The sequence below is a fragment of the Fukomys damarensis genome, unplaced genomic scaffold, assembly GCF_012274545.1.
Source record: "Fukomys damarensis isolate Sample0158 unplaced genomic scaffold, DMR_v1.0_HiC HiC_scaffold_33, whole genome shotgun sequence".
NCBI lineage: Eukaryota > Metazoa > Chordata > Mammalia > Rodentia > Bathyergidae > Fukomys > Fukomys damarensis.
In genome coordinates this window covers 35,449,486-35,468,801 of record NW_022900945.1, presented here as the reverse complement: position 1 = coordinate 35,468,801, position 19,316 = coordinate 35,449,486, and the positions used below count along the sequence as shown (strand labels likewise).

Below are 19,316 nucleotides of genomic sequence, written 5' to 3'. Positions count from 1 at the left end.
ATATGGAAAGCCATCAAAACTGGGATTCACAATCCTAGTTAGTCAGGAGAAATTTTGGCTTTTCTTTTTAATAGAGATACTGTAATTTTCTGTAATATATCTCACAACTATTATATAAATGTTAAATATTTTAATTTTAAAGTTTCAATGAAGAAGTTAAAGATTATTATTTTGGAACTGGAGAAACATTTTCAAACCCTAATTGACTTCAAGCAGGAATTTATCAACTCTGCACATAATCTGATCATATAGAAGTAAATCCCTGGCTCAAGCAGGATTAACTCCCCTCCTGTGCCAGTATTTAGAGAATATTCTTCTTAGCTACAGAAAACTGTTAACTTTCACAGAGTCAGAGCCTGGAAGAAAAAATACTTTGCTTTATTATCCTAAAATTTGCCAGAGATGCTATCTTGTCATTTCAATTTTTCCAGGAAGTACTCTGATCTGTCTGCAGATGCAATAAAATGTACCATGCTGAGGATTTCCTTTAGCTAATACTAAAAAATAAAAGCATCAGGCATGCCACCTGATTCTAGCTTGGAAAAGTTTGTATTTCTGACTCTTATGTAGATGTACATTTATAGTAGAAGAGAGCTGAACAATTCGGGTCCTTTAGGTAAACTGGAAAGGTAATCATCAGGAGTGAGTGGCATGAGACTACTCCACTCTAGAGCTGCTGGTTTGTTTGGCGATAACTTATAATGTCACCATGTTGTGTGTTTTCACATCTTCACCTAGCTTGACTGTGATATCTAGCCTTTATGGAAATCTTGCTATTCCTCATGAGGTGAGAGTATGCAGAAAAATATATGGCAATTTAATGATTTTTTTCAACTCACCTAAAATTTTAATACGTAATTTTAAAACCAGTGTGAGAAGTAGCTTATCATGTTTACTTGTTAAGATCATCTAAAGTCAAAGTTGTTTTACAAAGTTAATACTACTGATTACTCATGGGCTGACATCAGGAAAGTTACACACTCTCAACTTTGTTAGCATTGATTCTTCTTTTTGAAAATGAGAAATTTCAGAGCATCTTTCTCCTGAAACAGTGAAAAATTTTAATGAGTTAAACTGAGGTATTAGCATCTCCAAACTCATAGAATTTTTATGTTCATTCATAAGATAAATAAGATAGTTACAGCACACTTACACCATTGATGTATACCAGCAGCATCAAATAAATAAATATTAAATAAAAGAAATAATCATAAATATTTTGAAAAATAGCCACTCCTGTCTATTAAGGGAAGAGTAATTAAATTTAACCTCAGTTCACACAGATGTATTTTATATGCTCTGGTTTGTAAGTTGCTGGCTATTAAAGTAAATGGAAAAAGATCAACAAGTTCAAGATCACTTATAGGATTAGAGTACAGCAGGATAAATACAGTGGTGACTCAGTCACCGAACTCAATTCTCTATCTATGACTCTGGTTGGAAACCAAACTGGACAAGAGCTGAATCAAATTACCCCATAAGGTCAACATTGAATTTGATTGAGTTCTCATCCAACTTGGTTTGCTACCAGACTCATGGCAAGACTTGAGTTTGTGAAAAAAAGGTATTACGTACTGTAATAGAATCGAGTAAAGCTCAGCACACCCAGGGCAAGATTATTTGAATGTCATCCCCTATGGGGATCCTTCCTTGATTAGAAGTGTGGCAACATTAGAAAAGTAGAGAGTCTTAGATTGTGGCTAATATACACGAGGTTAAGACTAATAGAGATTTGAAAAGTTATACAAGTTTACATTAAACTAGAAATTAATCCACATGGAATTTACATTTTTCCTCACTATAATTATAAATACAATCATGCCCACTTTCGTGTCTTGCTTAGTAGAGTTCTGTAACTGCCTATAGGTCTCTTTTCCCCTTCTGCTAGCTGCCTGTATCTCACTAAAGTAGTGTTCCTCTAGATCACGCTCTCAAGGCATTTTCCTTTACCCCAATTTATATATGAAACTTAGCTGTTCAATAAATACACTTACCTACTTTCATCTTTACAGTTTGTCAGCTACTTAATTAGATGACTGCACTTCTCCGTTACCCACATCGAGTTTAATAATTTCATAGGAATTTTCTGGAAATGAAATTAATCGGTTACCCAGGCATTGTGGTGCACGCTTGGGAAGCTGAGGCAGGCACATCTCAAGCTGCAGCCCAGCTTGGCCAATTTAGTGAACGAGCAAGACTTTATCTCAAAACTAAAAAAAATAAAAACAATGTTTTTTGGAGACAAAGGCTCATGTAGCTCAGGTTGACCTTGAACTCACTATATGGTCAAAGCTGACCTCAAACTCTTGATGATCCTTTTTCCTCAGCCTCCTGAATGTTCCACTATGCCCAGAAAAAAATCAAATTTTAAAAGGGAGCGAGGGTATGTAGTTTAGTGTGAAGTCAGGGAATGTAGTTTAGTGTGAAGTTAGTGGATTCAAATTGAGTACGGGGGGGATGTTCTTTTTTATAGTATAGTAAAACAGGTATTTTAAACTTTTAAATGATTTTTGCTTGATAGCACTCACTGTACATTATCAGCTGTAGTACAATTTTGTAGAGGTGCATAATTTACTTTTGTGCTAAAAGTTAAACTTTTCTCACAATAAGATTTAACTTACACCTCTGTATTTACGATATGTACACACACTTAGAATCATCCAGGGAAAAAAGATAAATAAATAATATATTTAGTAACTAAAAGTGACCTAAGGAAAGTGCTCATCCTACATATAAAATTCCATTAGGAATTTTTTTGGATAGTAAACAACAGATATTAAATCAGAATAAGTGTTTTAAGGAGAAGAGTAATGATGACTAAATTCTGCTGTCTGCTACAAGGTAACAAATAACATGTCATGATTTTAAAAACTAATATTTGATTTTTTGATAGCACAGTTAGCACTTGTTTTAGTTTTAAGCTTTTGTTTCCACATTATTTTACTTTAGAAAAATATGTTTCCATATTCTTTCACTTTTACCTATTCATTCTAGTGCAGCTGAAACATTATTCAGCATTTATCTTCAGACAAGTTTAATATTGTCTAGTATTCCTTTTTTATCAAGTGATAAATAAAAGATCTGATAGCATTCTTTTCAAACATAAAAACCTGAATGTAAGGTAAGTTGAGTTATTAAATTACAGAAAATTAGTTTTTCTTCAATGATACCTTCAGGTTGCGATGCACAGCTTTTTCTAGTGATAAAATGAGTCTTAATAATAAAGCCTTTGTTGTATAGCAAATTAAACAAAACTTCTCACCTTTATCTGCTCAGTGAAGCATGGAATCTTCAGTTCTTTAAATTTCAATGCACTGGAGTCTTGAGATGCAGAAAAGGCAAATATTCCATAAAGCAGACTACTGAGGGGGAAAGTATTTGAGTGTGTATTCCAGACACTTAAGAATGTATGGGTCCCTGTTTTCCTTTCCTCTTTATTGCATATGAATTATGCATTTCTCTGGAGTTTTCAATTTACAATACCTTAAAGAGGAAGTTGAAAACATGTAAACTTGAAATCACATTTTCATATGCAGAGCTGATGTTTTTGATCCGTTCCGGCTTCAGAGGGATATTTATAACTACTTTCAGTATCAAAACACTACCAATATCTATTGCCAGCTGATGAAAACAGAAAACTGATTTTCCTTGGAAAATTCATCTTTACATATAGTTTGCAATTTCTTGAGCACTTATTCATTTAGAGGAGTAAATATCTTTACTTCTCACTAACTCATTCAATAATAATATTTATAGAAAAAATTTAAAATGCATTTAAAACAAATAATGCTTATTATAGTCATTATTAAGCCCATACAATTAGAATTAGGATTATTTCCCTTTTGTCATTTTGGCTTGTGCTGTTAGAATGGTGTGAGGAAGATGATACATATTCATCTGTAACAAATCTAAAACTAATGATAATAAACATTTGTGCTCTGCTTCCCTGTTTAGACAGTCTTTGGCAAGCCTGATTTTTCTTTCATACTCACATTAGACATAGTTATTTTTAGAATATCTTATGAATAAATTTCAAAGAATGAGATGATAGACTTGTGCTGTAGTCAGCAGGATTGGGCGAGGGAATACATTGGTTAAATCCAGGACACATACCTTCTAAGGTTATTTTACAATGATTACCCAAAGAGTCCGATGCAAGGAGTGCAAGAGATTAACCACACACTAGAACCCCAACACACTCAACGGAGGGTTTAGATCCCAGCAGTCTCTCACACAAGTCCAGATAACAGCTTAGAGTCCAAGGCAGTGCCCTCCTCAAGTCCAGCCAGTGGCCCGCAGCCCACGGCAATGTCTCATGCGTGTCCGTATGAAGGATCTGCACTTGCAAGGCCTAAAGGCCAGTAGTGGAAGCCAGGAAATCTATGCTTGTGAGATAAAGGGTTTGTGCCACCAAGTTGAGGAGTCCACATTGGAGCCAGGAAGTGATGCTTAAGGTAAAGATCAGAGCTCCCCTGATGAAAGCAGCAGCCTTTCCCAGGGACAGCGAGGTCCTGAGCTCCTCCTCCAACGAGAACAGCATAGTTAGCATCGGGAAAACCATCTGAAGCAAACTTCTCCTAGAAAATCAATAGGCCAAAATCTTCCCCTCAGTTCTCTTTTTATGGCTATTGGTAACAATCTTCAGGCGGATCCTCCATGTCCAGACCACGCTGACCTAGTTCAACTGGGTGTTACAAGCTGACCATTAGTCAATCCACTACAACTTGATAATTTGTTGACTATAAAAGTAAGTGAAATGCTGGTGCCCAACAAGGCATCTGTATCAGTTTTCTTACACAGAGCGAAACTTTCATAAAATGTATCACATATTTGAATGTTTGATTAGAAAATGAGAATATAGAAAGTAAGTAATACCATATTTTAATCATATTTTATATTGATTTTTACTATATATCAATGCTGACGAATGTTCTTAAATAGTTTCTGCTATTGGTACATTTGTTTCTTTTTACACAATTACATTTTTAGAACTATTTTTCCCTATTTTTGAATTCCATATTCTTCTAACACTGAGTCTGATGGTAATACGACTTCAATCAACTATTATTTGATTGTATCAGGTACAAGTTTATATTATTTCCTTAAAGATACTATTAGGGAATTTTATGAAGTTTTGTAAAGATGCTCTTGGTAGTTTGTTTTCCCTTAAATTGCTGTTTTCACAGATATTTCTGAAACTATTAAAATAAAGTAGATACACACAGGCGTGGGTGGCACACATCAGGATACCAGGACCGATGAGGCTGAGACAGAAGAATCTCTGTGAGTTTAAGGCCAGCCTGGGTTACAAAGTGAGTTTAATCTAAATTATACAGCTAGGGGCCAGGGATTTAGCTCAATGGGTCTGCTGCCTGTCTTGCAAGCCCAAGGTCCTGAGTTTGATCCCTGGTACCAAAAATAAATAAATAAAATGTATGACTAGACCCTGTCTCAAAACAAACGTATGAAAAAGCAAATACAAAATATATCAGTTATAAAATTAGTAGGCTAGTAAATTAAATAGGCCATAATTTTATTTTAATACATATTAGATTTTTCAGGCTTAAATTCTTCTATTTTGTGTGTTGATTTGACTAAACATGGGGCCTGGTAACACAGTGATGTTTCTCAAATTTTAATATGCAACAAACTTATGGAATAGACTACAGGACTGCAGGCTCATAATTTCTGATTCATTTGGTCTGGATGAGCTTTAGGACTTGACTTTCTAACAAATCCACAGATGATGCTAATGCTGCTGCTTGGAAAGCTACAGTTTGTGGTTCAGCACTGCAGGGTACCCTAAACTACAGGGAGGTGCAATGTTGGAATCTACCCTTCAGAGGTATTTTAATAAAATTGTCCTTCTTAGAAGAATACTGTTAAATTTTTTTTGTTTGTTTGTTTGTTTGGTACCGAGGATGAAACTCAGGACCTTGTGCTTGCGAGGCAGGCGCGGTGACACTGAGCTCCATCCCTGGCAGCTATGGTTAAACATTCTTAAAGTTGCAATATGAGGGTCTGTGGTCAAAAACTAAAGTGAACGTGCATCCAAAATGTTTTTCAAAGTGCTTACAGTAAATGACACATTGCCAATAATCTCTGGCGAGGTATTCCCTCTTGCTGCAAGCGCATTTATCCCCACTCCACTTGGCACTTTCTGAAGCAGTTCTGAAAGTCCTCTTTCATGAGTGTCTTTAGTTGCACTGCCGTGGCCGCTGTGGTGCCCTGAATCAGTTCAAAGCGATTTTCTATCACAGGCATTTTGACTATGATAGGAGCAGCTAGCACCAGATATGGTGAATAAGTTGGATGACGAAAAACCACAGTGCTTTCAAAGAGCTTGCCTTTCTATTACATGACACTTGGTAAAAACATTCACTGTATTTTGAGTCACATCTTCTGACAGGAGACAGGATTTCCAGAACCGCTTCAGAAAATGCAAGGAAAGATGGAATAAGTGTGTTTGAAGAATGGAGTAGAATTTTGAGGGAGATTAGAGGCACTGTGTCTTTCACTATAATAATATTTTAAGTGATCTTTTGATCACTCCATGTATTTCCTGTAGAAAAAAAAATGCTTGTTAATACAATGATCTAGGTAAATTGCCCACTTTTATATCTATAGAGAATTTGAAATTCGTTTATGAGTTAAAGCAAATACAAGTATATTAAATGGCACAAAATACTGTTTCAAAGAGAATTTTGATTCATGTTGTTCTTACTTCTGACAGGCATCATTTCAGTCGGGAAGTAGGGCTCAGGACCAAAGGATTGGGAAGTGCTTATCTACCATTCTCCCAATAGCCTCATAAAATACGAATTGCATTTTCTAGTTTGCAAATGAGCAAACTGTAGGTCTTCACTCAGCTAAAATCAGTTTCTAAGACGATTGCGTTGTAACCAAGCCTATCCTTCTCTGAACCCTTCACACTCTGCACTGCTACATCACACTGTTTGGATCAAGCTCATCTCCCCTAATACTCTAAAGTCACAAAATGTATGGACTGGCATATTATGAGATCGTTCACACTGATGAATCACAGTGGCTCTAGTAGGGGAAAAAATTACTCATGGTAGCCCGGTAGAAGAGATAATAACGATGACACATGATGTAAGTTGCTAAAAGTTAAAACAATTTACTTTCTATGTACCATGACCAAAATCACTGTTAAATGCATAACAAATAATTCAGTTCAATCAATATAATTGAAATTCCCAGAGAAGGCAAAGAATAGTGTGTTCTAATTGCTTGGAGCCTTACTTGTATGCATGCAGTAGTGACTAATATAAATTATCTTGGCATTAATTTCATGAGTCATACTTATAAATCATCTTTGAGTGTCAGTTACACTCCTACTAGCAACAGCTATTGCTCAAATAGTGTTCCTTTCATAATTTTAGAACATGAAGTTTATTTTGTGTTGCTTCAAGTTGGAATACATCAATTTATAGACTTTTTAAAAATTTTCTGTATGGATCATCAATATAAGTATTTACATGAATAGAAAGATAGACCAAGTTAGTTATCATAATTTTCCTAAAATATAACAATATATGGATTGGATTATAAAAGTCATTACACTACAGTTTATATATATATATATATATATAATGATAAATATACTTCTTTGCCATTAAATTATGTCATTTATATATGAAAATCATTTTAGAAGTTAAAATGAGATTACTGTTGTGAGAGATTAATTATGAAAAAGCTAGTATTCCCAACTGTTATGAGAGTTCAAAAATTAAAGAATTTTTGAGGAAATATATGGTGAAGATCAAGGGGTTAATACCAATTAACTAATGAGAAAAAAACCCTACCTTTTGATATGTTGTTTTATATGATGAAACAGAAACTATTTCTTTCAAGGAAACAACATTGATTCATCAGACTAGAGGTTGAATTCTCCCTTTGTCCATTAGCAAGCCTTATGATTTCATAAAATTAATGTTTCTGGATTTCTGCTTCTTTAGGAATAAAATGAATGGCATCACATTTGATCATTTTAAAATTCTCCCAGAACGCATAGCTCTTCTCAGGTCTCTGTGACATAAAATCCTAATCTGTAGATTATTCCCCATAATCTTTGAAGGGCTAAATCCCCTTGATATTTCTGGCAGCCTTGATTTTTCAAGCATTCAATTCACAATTATTTATTAAGAGTAGGAAAAAATCATCAAATACCATCTGCTCTGAAATATTTGTTTTTCAGCAATTAAACATACTGCATGATAATTTACCAAGGGCATTTCCGATTCATGCATAAGGGTTTTCAATTCAATATTCAAAAAGTTTTGTCTTCTGTCCTCAAAGTCACATACTGAATGTTTCTCACAGTCCTGTCTTCTGTGTAGAAGCCTCTCCTCCTGGAAACTTTCAGCATGTGAATGGTCCCCTTTTTGGAGGCTGACTTTCTTTAGTAGTTTGCTGAACTGCTTTAGAATCTTTGGCAATATCTTCTGTATCACTTCTGATAGCACTGTCTTCAAATTGCCCATTCTTGTCACTCTAAGGAGTCCAGTGTTATAGAGTAGAATTATCTTGGACTTGAGTCACAGACCTGGGTTCGAATTCTAGCTTTGGTATTGTAAGTTGAATCACCCAGTTTCTCACAATGTACAGGATATAAACAGCTATTTCATCAGGATTGCTGTGAATACTGAAGATACATTACTATAAGAAGTTTATATGCACACTATCATTGGGATTATTAGGTCTTTGTACATCTCTCTCTCTAGGAGTTATAGTGAAATAATTCTAGCTTTCAAGAGGAAAGCGTGAGAAATGAAAGTATAATTTAAAATATTCCCCATAGCCTAGAATTGCACAATCTATTTCAAGCTACTATATAAAGAACTTGTATTCTTATTCTGGCAATGTTGGGAAACAACTCTAAGACATACAAATGTAGTTGTTACTTAAGTACCAACAAAAACAGTGTTAAAATCCTCATAATTTTTTTCTGTGGTTTTCAAAGATGAACTGACTGCTATAAATCTGAGGGTATTGAAACAAATTACTGAAAATATTGTAGCCTTTGAAGTGAGTTTAGTGTAGAAATATGTGATTGACTCACTGTATAATTTAATCCCTTTCATTAAAATTAGTGTAATCAAAAACTTACTGCTTCAGCTAAAATCTACGCGAGCCTTGTTCTATTTCTAAGCTTTTGTACTTAACAAAAATGTTATCAATGTTATAGTTTAACAAAATGATCACAAATTAAACCATGGTGTTTTAAATATATGCATTTATACAAAATTGTAAAAAATAAAGTAGTACTAATTATTACTAGTTTTGAAGCTCTATATTTCTATAGCCATACCAGTTCTGGAAATAGTAACATGACTAATTCTGGCCTACTCTATGTGTTTATCTTTTTTTAAATTTAGGGACCTCCTGGCTTACCTGGTCTCAAAGGTGATCCTGGTTCCAAGGGTGAAAAGGTGAGAAGAATGTGCTATTATCACTTTGATGTACTAGTAGAAGTGATTTGTTTTGCATATTAAAATAATTCAAAAGAAAATTTAAAATAGTGTTGTCATTCTAACCATGGGAAAAAGCTATAGAGTTTTAGCTTCCTAGGCATATTTAGAGAAGAGAAAGTATGCAAAATAAATGTGAAAAGCATACTAAAATTCAGAGCTTGTTTTTTGTTTGTTTGTTTGTTTTTGTTTTCTGGTACTGGGGATCAAATTTAGGACCTTGTACTTGCAAGACAGGCAACAGAACCACTGAGCCAAATTCCTGGCCCTTAAAATTCAGTATTGTATCTCCTCAATGTCTCCTTCTAAGAAACCATATGGAAAGAGCATATGGTGAGACTAAACTCAATATTTAGAAAATGAGCAGATGGAATAACAAACTGGCCATTTTTATGTTTTTAAAAATGAAAATAAAAAATAAACTAAAATTTTTTTTTCAAGTAGTAATTTGATCTCCCAGGATTTATACTGTGTTGCATCAAATAGAAAAAAAAAAACAACAAGAACAACAAAAAAAACTTTTTAAGAATGGCATTAATATTACTTGGATTATTTTTAAATTTCCAAATGTCTTTTAAAGATTTCATATTCTCTAAAGAATAGAAATGGTTTAATAATAAATGAGATTCTTACTAAAATAATGAGTCTTTGATTGTTTATGTCACTAGTATTACACATGGAGGTACGTTAATGGGTCCTTTGAGTTGAAGGATCCTCAAATGAAACATTGAAGATGGTATTTTTGGAAAGCATTTTGTTCCATAATATTCTCCAGCCTTAATAAAAACCAGACCTAATTTAGACAGTAAATGATCCAGTTAGGTGAGGACAAAAAACTCAACTCAACTTCCCATTTAGCAGAGCTACTTTAATATACTTTATATTGTTAATTATTATGTTCCATAAATTCAATGTACAAATATTTTATGACTAGAATTTAATGAGAGCTGTAATTTATATATTACTAATGTTTTTCTGTTTCTTCCAAAGGGACATCCAGGTTTAATTGGCCTGATTGGTCCTCCAGGAGAGCAAGGGGAAAAAGGTGACAGAGGGCTCCCTGGTACCCAAGGGTCTCCAGGAGCCAAGGGGGATGGGGTGAGTAAAAGTCTAGGTGACTTTTCTTACTCTTTTCCTATAATGCATGTGTGCATGCACACACGCAGAGATGGTCACATTCCTTTAAACATGGTCAAATAGGTAATTTAGAACAACTCTATTTTCGTTTGCTTTAGTCAATGGTGTTTGCAAGGAGATTTTCATTTAATTTTAAAATAAACAGTATACGGTTTAAGTTTAAAAATCCTAAAAATTACATTTCAGAAGTGTTGAACCCTTATCACCTGCAAATGCTATTCTAAGGGCTGCAGGGTATGAAGACATATATGTATGCAATTTCTATTTACAGACATAATATTAAAACTTATACCAAATGGGAAATACTCAACTACTTTGTAAAAATTGTTTTTATTCCCAATGGAAATTTTGTATCTTTTAACATACATTTTTTTCTTTTATTGAGTTTATTGGTACATTTTAGGTATACAGTACAGTTACATTCATTATTGGGATTTTGTACCTTTACATGACAGGTGGTCTTGGTTTTCATTTTTTCCCCTTGTCCCTGCCCTCTCTTCACCCCCTCCTCCCTTCCCCATTTACAAATATTTTATTTCCATTTTTTTCATTTTCAGATATTTTTTCCATGATTACCTTTCCCCTAACCTTCCCAATTTCCCTACACCTTTAGCCCTTTTCTTCCCATTTCACAATGTCAGTTATCTCATTAGGATCTTATGTACTATTACAGTTAATTCACACCAAGAAGCTATTCAGTATTTACACATGTGTGATTTATTTATTTCACTTAGGAGTATATCCTCAATATCTATCCATTTTCCTATGAATGAGTCTAATTTTTCATTCTTTATGGCTGAGTAGTATTCCATTGTATAGAAAAACCACATCTTTATTCAATCTCCAACTGATGGTCAAGTGGGTTGTTTCTAAGTTTTAGCTATTACAAACTGTGCCACTGTAAATATGGGTGTGCATATATCACTCTGGTATGATTCTTTTAATTCTTTTGGCAAGAAACCCAGAAGAGGGATGGCTGGGTCAAAGGGAAACCTCTAGTCCCAGCTCTTTGAGGTATATCCATATTGATTTCCATAGGGGTTGCACCAGTCTGCACTCCCACCAACAATGGAGAAGGGCTCTTTTCTCCCCACAACCCCGCCAACATTTGTTATTGGTTGATTTCTTGATAGCAGACATTCTTTGTGGGGTGAGGTGGAATCTCAGTGTTGTTTATATCTGCATCTCTCGAGTGACCAGTGATATAGAACATTTTTTCATATATTTACTTGCTACTTTTACTTCTTTGTCAGAGAAATGTCTGTTCATTTCAGATGCCCATTTTTGAATCGGGTCTTTATATTTGGAGGGGCTGATTGTTTTGAGTTATTTATATATTCTTGATAATAGTCCTTTGAGGAGCAGCTGGTAAAAATTTGGAAATTTTGTATCTTATGCTTAAGTATTTTCAAATTCTCTAAGTTCTAGGATGTGTATGGTTATGCAAACCATGAAAATGGATAGCTGAGGAAAATTCATTAAACTGGATGATTTTCCCTCTAGGGAATTCAAGGTCCTGCTGGCCCCATAGGCCCACCCGGCCCTCCAGGATTACCAGTAAGTACAAAAGAAAAGAACTTCATAATGTAGTGTTAAGTTATAAGTGAACCAAAGAGACACAGATGATTCTGATTTTGATCTTTGCTTTTGACTTCCTGTTTTCTAGGGTCCTCAAGGACCAAAGGGTAATAAAGGCTCTTCTGTAAGTATTTTTCCCTTTAACACTATAACTCTTCAGTGAAGCCTGTTACACTGCTTTGTTTTCTCAATGTCCTTTCTCTTCTTTCTAACAGGGACCTTCTGGCCAAAAGGGTGAAAGTGGTCTTCCAGGGCCTCCTGGGCCTCCGGTACGTACATGTTAAGAGTGATGTTTTGATAATTTGCATGTGGAAAATGGCATTGATTTCTCTGAATTCATAAGACAGATGGAAAAACACATTTGATTTTATAGAAAATGTAACTATGGCAATTAGTAATTATGTCTATATCCAAGACCTGTCTTTGTATTTACTTGCTTATTCAATATAAATATATTGTAATTGCATATTGTAGTAATCTTTTTAATTTTTCAAAAGAACCATTTATTTTTGTTATATTTTAATAAAGCCAACTAATTGTATGCCACAGACAGAAGTTTATATCTGACTCTAGGAAAAATTCCAAATTTGAGGCATGTTTTTTCTTGTTCATATAGTAATATTAATAAAAACAGCCGGGTGTGGTGGCACATGCCTGTATTCCCAGCACTTGGGAGGCTGAGGCAGGAGGATTGCTGTGAGTTTGAGACCAACCTGGGCTACCTGGTGAGTTCCAGGAGAGTCTCAACTACATAGTGAGACCCTGTCTCAAACAAATAAATAAATAAAATAAAATAAATACACCAATAATAACTACCATTTATTGGATTGATACCAAGCTTCATACACTATTAAGAGATGCAACTAAAAGGTAAGTCTAGGTCAAAGAATATTTGGTGACCTTTCTTGAGCTAAAATGTTTCCTATTATATGAGTATTAGTTTGCTACAGCTGTCATAATGAAATACTGCAGTCATGCTTGGCTTAAAGAACAGAATGAATTACCTTTCACTTCTGTATACTCTGAGTCCAAGATCAGAATGTGAGTGGAGTAGTTTCTTCTGATGGGAAGAAAATTGTGTTGGGAAATATCTGTTTCAAACCTCTTTCTTTGGCTTGTGGGTTAGATTCTCCCTCTGTTTTTTCACAATGTTTTTCCTTTGTATGTACACCTGTTTTGAAATTTTGCCCTCTTTATATCAGTCATACTGGATCCCATCCTACTCTACTGACCTCATCTTAGGCAATTATATCCTCAATGACCTTATCATATAAAATCTCATTGTGAAATGCTGAGGTTTATGAATAGAACATTTGATTTTTTTGTAAGATACAATTCCACCCACAATAGTACAGACTTATTTGTTGTGGTTCTACTCTTACACACTGCCGCGACTGCATGGCTGAAAGATTCACAAAGTGAGAAAAGATGGTAGGAGATTAAGAAAGTCAGACAAAGAAAAAGATGACGGTGAAGGGTAAGAAGCCAAGGACCAGGTGGAAACCCTTTGTCCTGATGAAGCCCAAGGATTGGCTTGCATCCTCAGCACCTGTATTTATAGTGTAGCTAGGGGAAGCTAAAGGAAAGGGCGTGCCTGCTCGGACCAGAGAGAATGCAGAGGGTCTCTAGGAGGTAGTGCTTGACGTTGCTTAGGCAAATGGTGGGGAAGGAACAGTCCTCTTCTTGGCCAGGCTTGGCTCCACCTCGCCTTCTCCTCACCTCTTCTCCTGTGGTGCCCTGCCTCATCTGCTGCAGGAGGAGGTGAGGTAGGCCTGGCCATAGTGATCTAGGGCACATCGCTCCCGGCAACATACAAGCAAATTCAAGTCTGCACTCATTTAAAATGTTGATTTATAAATATTTAAGTTAAACAAATTGAAGCATGCTAATATGTGCATATTCTAAAAGTTTAAGATTTCAGATTATGAATTATTATGAAATGCAGTACTATGTTGATAGCTTAAGAGCTTTAAAATGATATTCTAATCTCTAAAATCTTTGAAATATAGCTGTGGATGTCAGACATCAAATTTGGCCTAATTAGCAGATAAGGGCGTAACATATATAACACGGTAAACATAAACCTGCATTACATTAATATGTAAAGTAGCAGAAATCTGCTCACACAAATACTCCAATATCCCACTTGGTTTTTCTTAGAAGAAATTATAGTTTATATTCACTCAGATATTTTGCAGTTTTGAAAAGTCAAACCAACCATTTTTCCTTCTAACAAAAACCATCCTGGCAATAACAAAATTTTCAGAATATTTTACTTTTCGAAGACTTGCACTGACATTATCTTTCCTTACAGGGTCCTCCTGGTGAGGTCATTCAGCCTTTACCTATCTTGTCACCCAAAAAAACCAGAAGACATGCTGAAAGTGTACAAGCGGACGCAGGCGATAATATTCTCGATTACTCAGATGGAATGGAGGAAATCTTTGGCTCACTTAACTCCCTGAAACAAGACATTGAGCACATGAAGTTTCCAATGGGTACTCAGACAAATCCAGCCCGAACTTGTAAAGACCTGCACCTCAGCCATCCTGACTTCCCAGATGGTACGTTAATAATACATGCCAAAGCAAGGGCGCTGAGCAGCTAAGTCACTGAAGTGCACTGTCAGCTCATTGAAGTTCTAATTAAATGTTTAATACACTTTCTAAAAAAACTGAAGCAAACCCTTATAAATTCATCGTCTTAAAGACAGAAAAAGTCATTTATACATCTTAATTGACGATCTGCTTTGGGAAATCCTTGTCTGTTAAATAACGTTTCATCAAATTGTGACCAGATCATTTTTAGATGATTACATTTAACACAAATGTATTTTGTCTTGTAAATACCTCACAGAATGGATATTATACATGTGTACATCTGTACATACACACAATTACTAAACATACGGTTATTAGTAACTTATGTTAGTATGATTAATGTTGCACTAAAATTAATATATTGATATTGTTAATTAATATTGATACCTTGATGTGATTATTATATTTTATTACCATTTATATTACCATGAACAATAAATATTAAGCATCCTTATAGCATGATTATTTATAGTATCAGCTGGCAAGTTTTGGTTAACAGACTCTCTAAGAATCCAGACCACTTGGGGCAAAAATTTATCTTTTAGTTCCACAAAATAGCCAAAACAACTCTAAATAACTTATTTAATAATGATAATCAGGATAACTTATTATTCATTATTTGACAAAACCTTTGCATATCCATTTTTCTGAGAAGGAAACAATTTCAAATATGCTGTTGACAAGTCATATAACTACTAAACTTACAAGTGTATATCTGATTTTAAATCTTTTATTTTATAAGGAAATATCGTGCCCCTCCCCTTTTACAATCAAGAAAATATTTTTGCACTATCATTTATATAATGAATGGTCTAACTGATCTAAATACCTCAGTGCAGATAGAAGGCTCTAGTATAATTCATTAGCAGCCATCATAAAAAATCATAAAAATATTAATCAAGCACAGCCTGTCACAACTAAAACACAGATAGTGAAGCAAACTGATTCCCAAAGTCTTCAAAATCACATTTTTTGAAAGTGATGCACTTAATTGAGTAATTTATCGAAAGACACTTACCTTTAAGTGACATTATGTAAACAAAGTATTTAGATGATTTTGCTTGAGCTTGTGCCAGAAAATTTCTCCTACACACAAGTTTGAATATACTTTGCCATTCATCAAATTCCCATTGAGTTTGCACAACATTTAAATGAAAATAAAGAATGTACCTGTTTCGTATGATTCTTACACTTCAGATCTTGGTGAATAAAGTAATCTGAAAATCAAGGATAGAATATTGCAGCCTGTACTGAATCATAAAATCACATAAGATTTTGAACAAGCTCAGGTGAAGAAAAATATTTTAAACTTTAGGAATGGTAAGCTGATTTTGAGCCATAGCTCTCAGTAGGGTGTGTGTGTGTGTGTGTGTGTGTGTGTGTGTGTGTGTGTACACTTGGTCCATTCATTCTTAAGTGTATTATTTAAATAAAATAAAATATTTGTTTATTAATCAATTGAAAAGAGTACACTGTTCTTCATGCAGAGATTCATAGGTGAACAGAAATAATACCAGTTTTGAGCTATGTATTATTATCTAATGGTATAGGTGGGATAAAATATGGTACTATATTAAGATACTAATTATAAAAATTGGATATTTATATAAAAACAAATGATTCGATTTTGGGTAAGTAAAGTGTTAATATATAAAGATGTAACATTTATGCTGAAACCTAGGTAGTCGCCATGCTAAGAATAAAAGGCGTATTCTACATAGAGAGTATAGAACATTTGCAAAATTTCAAAAAATACAAAAAATTTGACTTTGTGAAACTGGAAGAATGTCACTGTGGCTAAACAATAGTAAGTAAACTAGGAAAAATGATTTGACGTGATTTGGGAAGGGGAAATGTCTACAAAGGAAGCTGGCTAAGAAACTGTTGACTGATCTAATAAAGATATGATGGGGGCCTGGTTTAGGAAAAAGGCAGTAGAAATGAGAGTTGGGTAAATGAGAGACAGAGTGAACATAATATCCACATGGTACCGAACTATTTTTGAACAATGACATTTTGATTGTTATAAAAGTTTGTGAAAGAGTATTGCATGATAATGTTTATTGAATAAAGTGAGGTAAAATTATTTTCCCATATAATTCAAATTATAGATTCTTACAAACATATAAAATATTAAAAACAGTGTGGCTCTTTCTGTTAGATTAAAGTCTTGTATCATTTTTAATTATTTGAGTGTTTTTCCTGCAGTTCAATTTGTTTCAGTTGTGAATATAGTGATGATATAATTAGAAAAAGAGCTGCGGTGGTAATGCAGGCCTGTAGTCCCAGTATTCTGAAGGTTGAGGCAAGAGGATTGACAGCAGGGGCTGCAAAATTACTTCAAGGCTACCCTGACCTACAGTGATACCCAGATTATAAAAAGCAAAACACAAAGAAGTGATAAATGTTTTTGTAAAATAGTGTATTCAGGCTACCGGACCAATATTAGAAGTTGTTGGGTATTAAAGTACTTTCTTAGTTTATGTGTAGTAGTACTTATGTATAGGTTTTGCTAATTTTAATACTAAGAACTTTTATGGAATTTGACTTTTTTCTTTCTTTTTCTTCCCAGTCCTGGGGACTGAAGCCAGAACCTTCGTAGTTTTTATATTTTTATTTTTTTAAATTTAAATTTAAATTTTCGTTTTGATTTTTAAGCAGGATTTTACGAAGTCCCTAAGTTACCCAGGCTGGATTTCAGTTTATGACATTACAATCCTCCTGCCTCAGCTTCCCAGAGTAGGAATTATCGGCACGTCCTGTCACACCCAGCTTTGAACTTTCAAAAAGTAAAAATCTCATGACTATTGCATTGAAATAATTCAAATTAATACTTGAGGTTGAAGCAGGAAAAAATGGCAGGAAAAAAATCAAGGTAATTATCACATGCATATCAGCTTTATCCCCTAGTAATTTCAATTAACAAAAACATTTTTATCATTTATATGAAGAATGACTGTATAATTGCTAACAAGATAAAATTCATTCTGCAGCCTTTCAGTAATGGCATTAATAGCACATTGAATTTACAGATGTAAATAAAAGCCTTCTTAGGTTCCTGTTCAAAACAGAAAAATTAAATTTTCACTAGAAAATAAGGTAACTATATGATCTCAGAGGCGAACTAGATACTCCCGTTGTTAGAGATGAATAAGCCAGGAGAAAATGTATGGACTGTTATACTGATATTAGAAAAATGAAATAGGAAATTTAATATTAAGGGTCAAATATTTCTGATTCTAATGTGCATGAAGTTGACAAGATTGGGCCTTTTCAGGGTGGTAGGGCCATGTGTTGTTCATGCCATTGAGAAGATTATTTGTAAAACTGACATTTAAGATGAATCCTAAAAGTGGATGGCTGTGCTAAAACCTAAAAAAAAAAAAAAAAATTCTAGATAGAGTTTATGAGCTATTTACAAAGATTTGAGGCAGAAAAGACAAAAGGTCTCTCCCGACTATTCAAATATATGTCTTAATTTGCCAAAAAACATAAAAGCAAAGACATCTATGAATGCTCATTTCCCTTACTTCTTTTTTTATTACCTTTGATTTGTGCCGTCAATGAATGTGCATCTAACATTTTTTCCCTACCTCCTAGGTGAATATTGGATTGATCCTAACCAAGGCTGTTCAGGAGATTCCTTCAAAGTTTATTGCAACTTCACATCTGGTGGTGAGACTTGCATTTATCCAGACAAAAAATCTGAGGGAGTAAGTACCAATCTGTTTCGGTGGTGAATGTTGGCAGTGCTTGCCATGTTTTTGCAATACTGGACTAAACAGGAAAATTATACTGTCATATTTTCATTTATCTGCTTTTCTTACAGGGTAAATAGAGCTTTCATTTGCATAAACATGAATAAGGCACCAAAGTGATGCTCATAGTTAACAAATACTTCTTCCTCTTTTTTTTTTACCCAGTTGTATTCTTTAGGCACCTGCTTGCTCTCTCAAATTCTATCACTTTCTATGACACAGCATAGTTAAGTTCCAAATTTGAGTTTTTACATAGTATTCTTCTGCCCAGTTACCACATGGTGGAACTCACAGCTGCATATTATACTTAAAACACAAAATTTTATTAAAAATTAATCTTTCATGTAAAATAAGAATATTCTTTACACTTACATGTTTTAAATGTGTAATCTCTTCAAATTTCTTGATTTTCACTGAGTAGTGGCAATATCACTTGAATTCTATCATTAAAGTTGCACACAACTTATTAAATAAGGAAATTTTTTAGATTAGCATAATAGCATTTTTTGAACATTTTCTATGTAGGACATTTTGTCTATATTGTATCCATGTCATAGGTTTTATTTTTCTTTAGTAAATGGCATGTGCTTACAAGTACACAAAAATTATATAAGACAAAATAATTAATATATGTGGCTAATTTTTTTGTAATTAAAGTTAAAATTTCCATTTTAAGAGTGGAGGGCCGGGGATTTAGGTCAGTGGTTCTGCCGCCTGCCTCACAAGTGCAAAGACCCGAGTTCGATCCCCGG

At 34.2% G+C, this 19,316-nt stretch overlaps 1 protein-coding gene across 5 annotated transcripts in view; it reads left to right on the top strand.

Moving 5' to 3' along the window:
* Col11a1 (collagen type XI alpha 1 chain) overlaps nt 1-19,316 on the top strand; it is a 531,458-nt gene that overhangs the window by 505,985 nt on the left and 6,157 nt on the right. For 4 of the 5 annotated variants that reach the window (XM_033758347.1, XM_033758344.1, XM_033758345.1 and 1 more), the window contains 7 exons: nt 9,399-9,452; nt 10,482-10,589; nt 12,132-12,185; nt 12,295-12,330; nt 12,422-12,475; nt 14,521-14,770; nt 18,407-18,519. In XM_033758347.1, the coding sequence (XP_033614238.1) occupies nt 9,399-9,452; nt 10,482-10,589; nt 12,132-12,185; nt 12,295-12,330; nt 12,422-12,475; nt 14,521-14,770; nt 18,407-18,519 (669 nt within the window). Of the gene's footprint in view, nt 1-5,743; nt 5,814-9,398; nt 9,453-10,481; nt 10,590-12,131; nt 12,186-12,294; nt 12,331-12,421; nt 12,476-14,520; nt 14,771-18,406; nt 18,520-19,316 lie in introns of those variants that run through there. The other variant, XM_033758346.1, reaches the window with a different exon arrangement.